General features: G+C 44.9%; 1 protein-coding gene across 1 annotated transcript; it reads right to left on the reverse strand.

The window, feature by feature from the left end:
- Window positions 1-1,349: 1,349 nt before the first annotated feature.
- Window positions 1,350-2,168, reverse strand: LOC125530088 (basic blue protein-like). The gene is made up of 2 exons (XM_048694477.1): window positions 1,866-2,168; window positions 1,350-1,769 (listed from the first exon to the last, which is right to left on the reverse strand). Exons 1-2 carry the CDS (start codon window positions 2,044-2,046, stop codon window positions 1,567-1,569), a joined length of 384 nt encoding a protein of 127 aa, XP_048550434.1. The 5' UTR covers window positions 2,047-2,168; the 3' UTR covers window positions 1,350-1,566.
- Window positions 2,169-5,107: the final 2,939 nt, after the last annotated feature.

Here is a 5,107-nt window from a genome sequence, read left to right on the forward strand (position 1 = left end):
TATATATATATATGTTTATGTATCACACGCACACATACATATATATGATCTTACGACATAGGGGCCCATGTCGTCGAGTTCGCCTAGGGCCTCCCAAAACACAGGGCCAGCCCTGAACGTGTTGTACGGGTTGGGACCGTTAGCTGCGGGGTCGCTGCCTCCATATCTCCAACCAGCACCAAGCAGTAGGGGGCGTGTGTTTGGTAGGTCGCATAGAGGCCAACCAGGCCGCGTGGAAAGAAAATGAGCTATTTGGCTGTGTGCGTTTACTGTTGGGTCCGCATCGTAAGAAACTTAGAGCATCTTCAACAGGCACTCAAAGATTGCCTCACGCGCTAAAAGCAGTTGTTTTTATGCGCCGGAGACAGAAAATAGTGCACGGGTGTGCGTGCAGGCTGCTGCAGGTGAGGCCGCCGGCTTGGGCGCCGTGTTTGTGTGCATCTGAAAAACGGAACCCCTTCGTCGTTCCCGCGCGTAAAAAGACTATTTTGGCGTTGTAAAAGAATTATACCGCACCGAGGTGAAACGCGCCTGTTGGAGATGCTCTCAAAGCAGCTCTCAGCCAGGCCCGCTAGGCACTGCCGAATCGGCAGTTTCCAGCCAGTTAGGCTGAGTTGAGTCACATCAAGCACACATGATGGGCCCCCTTGCACGAGAATATGCCAGTGCAATGTAAGCTCCTCTCTAGTCTCATTTCTTCCTCGTCCCTTCTAATCTACACAACAGTGTTTCGATTCGAGATAAGCTCTACATAAAAAAGATGCATATCGATTTTATGCTTTGTAGTTTTGTCTATTGTAAATGCTCAATTTTGTGTTCATGTATGGAGCTATTTTGGATGAATTTTGTCAAATTTGTCGCGTACGGTCAACCGTTTGAAATTTCCTTTGACAGTAGCTTCATCTCGCAGTTTCACATGACTTTTGTGTTGTATATTTTCTGTTTCGACGATCGTAGACGAGTAGATCTACATCTTCCTCGTGAATTGTATATATGCATATGCGTGATATGTTTTAATGACACTCCTTAGGGCATCTTCAATGAGGACCCTCATTTCATCCAACTATATATCTGTCTATCTATGTACAGAAAAAAATGTTGACCATGCATCAATTGAGCGACACATTTAATAATCAATGTTGTTAAATTCCGGTCGACTTGGTTATATCTCAGTCGATGCTATATTCATAAGATCTTGCTTTGTGTAAAAAAAATATTTTTAGTTTTTCCTTTTTCCTTTTTTCATATGGTATGTCACATGATTGAGATTTGGTTAACTCTCAGTCGACTAAGACCTAGCCGCATCCTTTTATAATTCAGTCAAGTGACAAATAGTTAAATCAGAAGAATAATTGTCGATGCCTTTTATTCTCTCGTATATATGAGTACAAAATCAGCACATATGGCACCATACAACAGCAGGTACGATCGGTCGAGTGTAAATCAAACATTGCACATTGATCTAGGACTTGAAAGAACGAAGCACGTACGCTCGGTCTTTTATTTTGGTCAGCAATTAAGTTTCGCTCGTCGTGGCACGTAACATCGCGCGTACGATGGAACATGCTAGGCGGCGGTGACGGCGATCTTCATGCCGGACTGGCAGTGTCCAGGAATGCTGCATATGAAGTAGTTCGTGCCGCGTGCGAGGGTAACGCGGTCGGAGCCGGACTTGTAGACCTTGGCGCCGTTTGCCGGCTTGGCGCAGGCCTTGTACCCCGCCGCGCTCACCGCCACCACGTCGTGCGCCGTCGCGTCGTACTTGAACACTGCAAGCAGCCAGATTCACATGCATCAAAACTTCTTCTCATCAGTGTGCATGCAGAAAACTATCAATCCATGCATGCACGTATATAGGTACGAACCTAGGACGTCGCCGGCCTTGAAGCGCTTGCCGGTGGGCCAGGAGTTGGTATTGAAGGACCAGCCGCCGCGGTCGCCGACGTTGAACACCGCCGCGTCCACCACCGCCGCCGCGCTCAGGAGCACGCACACGAGCAGCACGCACACGACCACGGCTGCACTGCCTCTTCCCTGGGCCGCCATTGCTAGCTAGCTTAGGAGCGCCTACCAATCAAACAAACACTCGAGAGCTAGCAGGTAGGAGGAGAAGCAGAGGAGGTATGTGGGAGTGAGGTGCGGTGGTGGTTGGCAATGGACTAGCCGCCCGGTGCGGTTATATATAGGCCCCGCCGGAGTGGAGGCGTGAGGGCAAGTAGGGCAAAAGGTGTGTGGAAATACTGTTAGTTTTCTCCGGAGTTCTCTGTTGCTGTATTCTTCTTCCGAGAAGGTGTGGAGTAGAGTGGAATGAGGTTGGCCAACGACCCACAGCAATGGAGGCGCCATTAAATTGCCTAGCTTTGGACCGTCGACCAATGTTCATGCATCATTCTGATGCAGAGGCCAGGGGTGATCCTCCTTTTCTGAAAAAATGCTCTGCTCGACGGCGACAAATCCTACGTGAGTTGAATTACAAGTGAACGTCGGACAAAAGGATGTGAGACGTGACGACGCCAACCCGGCCACTACTTAGCGTGGAAACATTTGAAGTACGTAAAGGTGGCAAAGGTGTGGAAAACAACACACCACGCGCGCAAAGGTGGCGTCCAAGTACAATTGGACCGCGCACCATACGTATAATCAAAGATCAAATCTCCCAAGTCCCTCTCAACACCATCAGATTAATCTTAACTGCAACTTTGCATTGGAGTCGACATATTTGCGCGTGAAGCTCGACGTGTACATGATACTCGATCCGTAACTCACACGTAGAGTCGTTGCGGGGCAGTGACTAGTGCTGATTATAATATAATTTTTTTGAGACAATAGTGCTAACTATAATAACACTGGCTGGCCGCTGGCCGCTCGACGTGTATATGATGGATGGGCCGGCAGAGGAAGACGACCGTAAGGTCGGGTCGCAGGTGAGGTCGCCGTCGACTGGAAACATATGCAAGTAGTGTACATAGGTTCTGGTGCATCTGCACTTCCGTCCAAGGTGTTGTGCGGGAGCCGGTAGCTGCGGGGTCTCCAACCAACAGCAAGCACCATAGTCCATAACCTGCTTGGCCTGGCTCCGGCCGGCGTACCAAACGGCGGCCGGCGAGCAGCAGTGTGGACGGCCATCGCTCGTCGATGCAGGGCAGTTTCTTTTAGTGGGCTTCGCTGAGAACGCCCCAGTTGAGCTGGCCCAAGTAGGCTTCGCTGTTTTTTTTTCTGTTTCCTTTTTCCTTTTTTTCTTTTTCTTTTGTATATTATACAAAAGGTTCGTATTACGAAAATGCTCATCGTATATTGAGAGAATGTTCACAATATAATGAAAAAAGTTCACTGTGCATTATAAAATTGTTCATCGTATACTAAGAAATTATTCATCCGTTTATACAAAAATGTTTGATGTGTATTTTGAAAATGTTCAACATATATTAAAAAAATTCACTGTATTAAAAAAGTTCACGCTATATAAAAACATTTTCAGTATGTATTTTCAAAAGTATTCACCATATATTACAAAAATGTTCACAATATATTAAAAAACACAATCTATATTTGGAAAATGTTCACCGTATATTAAAACAATATTCACCATATATTTTAAAAACATGGTCTATATTTGGAAATTGTTCACCATATATTAAAACAATGTTCACCGTGTATTTTAAAAAGCATGGTCTATATTTTAAAAACAATCATCGTATATTAGAAAAATGTTCATGTATACTAAATGATATTTGAAAACTTCAAAAAACAATTGTTCAGAACTTTCATAAAATGATTGAAAAATTTCAAAAGTTGTTCGAAATGCTCTCATTTTTCCAAAAAATGTCCGCATTTTAATATATAAAACCGACTAAAAATGCTAAAAATATTAGCTACGGTAGTTCTATTATATAAATTGGATCTCGTTGTTGGGCCGACCCACCTGGTGAGAACCCTTTGCCAAAGCTCGACTATCGGCGCACACATGCGTCCAATTGAAGCACTCAAGCAGATGGTCACATGCGGCATCAGTATCGGCCCTAAAATGTTAATGTCGGGGCAGTCTTGTACTGGGCCTCCACGGGCCATGGGCCAATGTAAGCCCTAGTGTATGTGCACTTGTGGAATGAATCATATTTCCCCCTATCCATATTAATCGTTGCTGATTTAGTACAACTTTAATACAACTGTTATCAAACACACTCCTATAAGTATTATCTGGAAATATGAGGCATGACAAAGACACCATGTATCAATGTTTTCAAAACATTTAAAATCTTTTTGTTAGTTTATAGTTATTTTTTCAGACAGATCCAAATTAAAGCGTGTGCCCTCACCGTCATGGGATTGTGGTGTCTCCATGCATTTCCAAACTTTGACCCATCTCTTTCAGTGCCCCACCTCCGTCAATTCGAGGGTTTGCATGCTGGATGATAGCGTCCCAACCCCCTCGAATCTATTTGGAGGAGGCGTGGAACCATTTCTCCATCGTCCATACCTCGTGGCCAGTCTAGGTCCACGCAACGGACGTCTCGCTTGCACTCTAAGTAGTCTGGAAATCTAGAACTCAAAAATGGTCTTTGATGGGCTATATATCGTTGCCCTCGACACTGGGTTCTTAGAACACCATCACACGTAGGTTGTCATCCTATCCTTTCTTGGCATGAGCTTCATTTATTATGGAACCCTAGTATGTGGATTATTTATTCGATGCACCATGCACATGCTCCCTCGGAGAACTTTTTTGTGTATTCATGTGGGCAATCGTCGTCCAGTGTTTGCCTAAAAAACATTGTTATAATTATATGTGTAGATAGGATGGAAACACCATAGGGGAAGGAGACACACCGAACATGCACCCTCGTTTCTCCATACACCGGTACATGGTTGATGCTATTGACCATTGTAGGCTTCCTGCTCCGAGCACATCACCATCTTTCCTTTGACTCGACCTTCTCTTCCATGATGACACTATCGTAAAAGGGGCAATATAAGCATCATCAACTGACTTGTGGTTGAGTTTTGGATTTTGGCTTTGCCGAGAGAAAAATGCTGATATGGCTAACATGCAAAAGATGAAGCAACTCGTTGTGAATTTTATCTACGCCGCCATACCTCATGTGAGGTG

The sequence above is a fragment of the Triticum urartu genome, unplaced genomic scaffold (genome assembly GCF_003073215.2).
Source record: "Triticum urartu cultivar G1812 unplaced genomic scaffold, Tu2.1 TuUngrouped_contig_6060, whole genome shotgun sequence".
Lineage (NCBI taxonomy): Eukaryota > Viridiplantae > Streptophyta > Magnoliopsida > Poales > Poaceae > Triticum > Triticum urartu.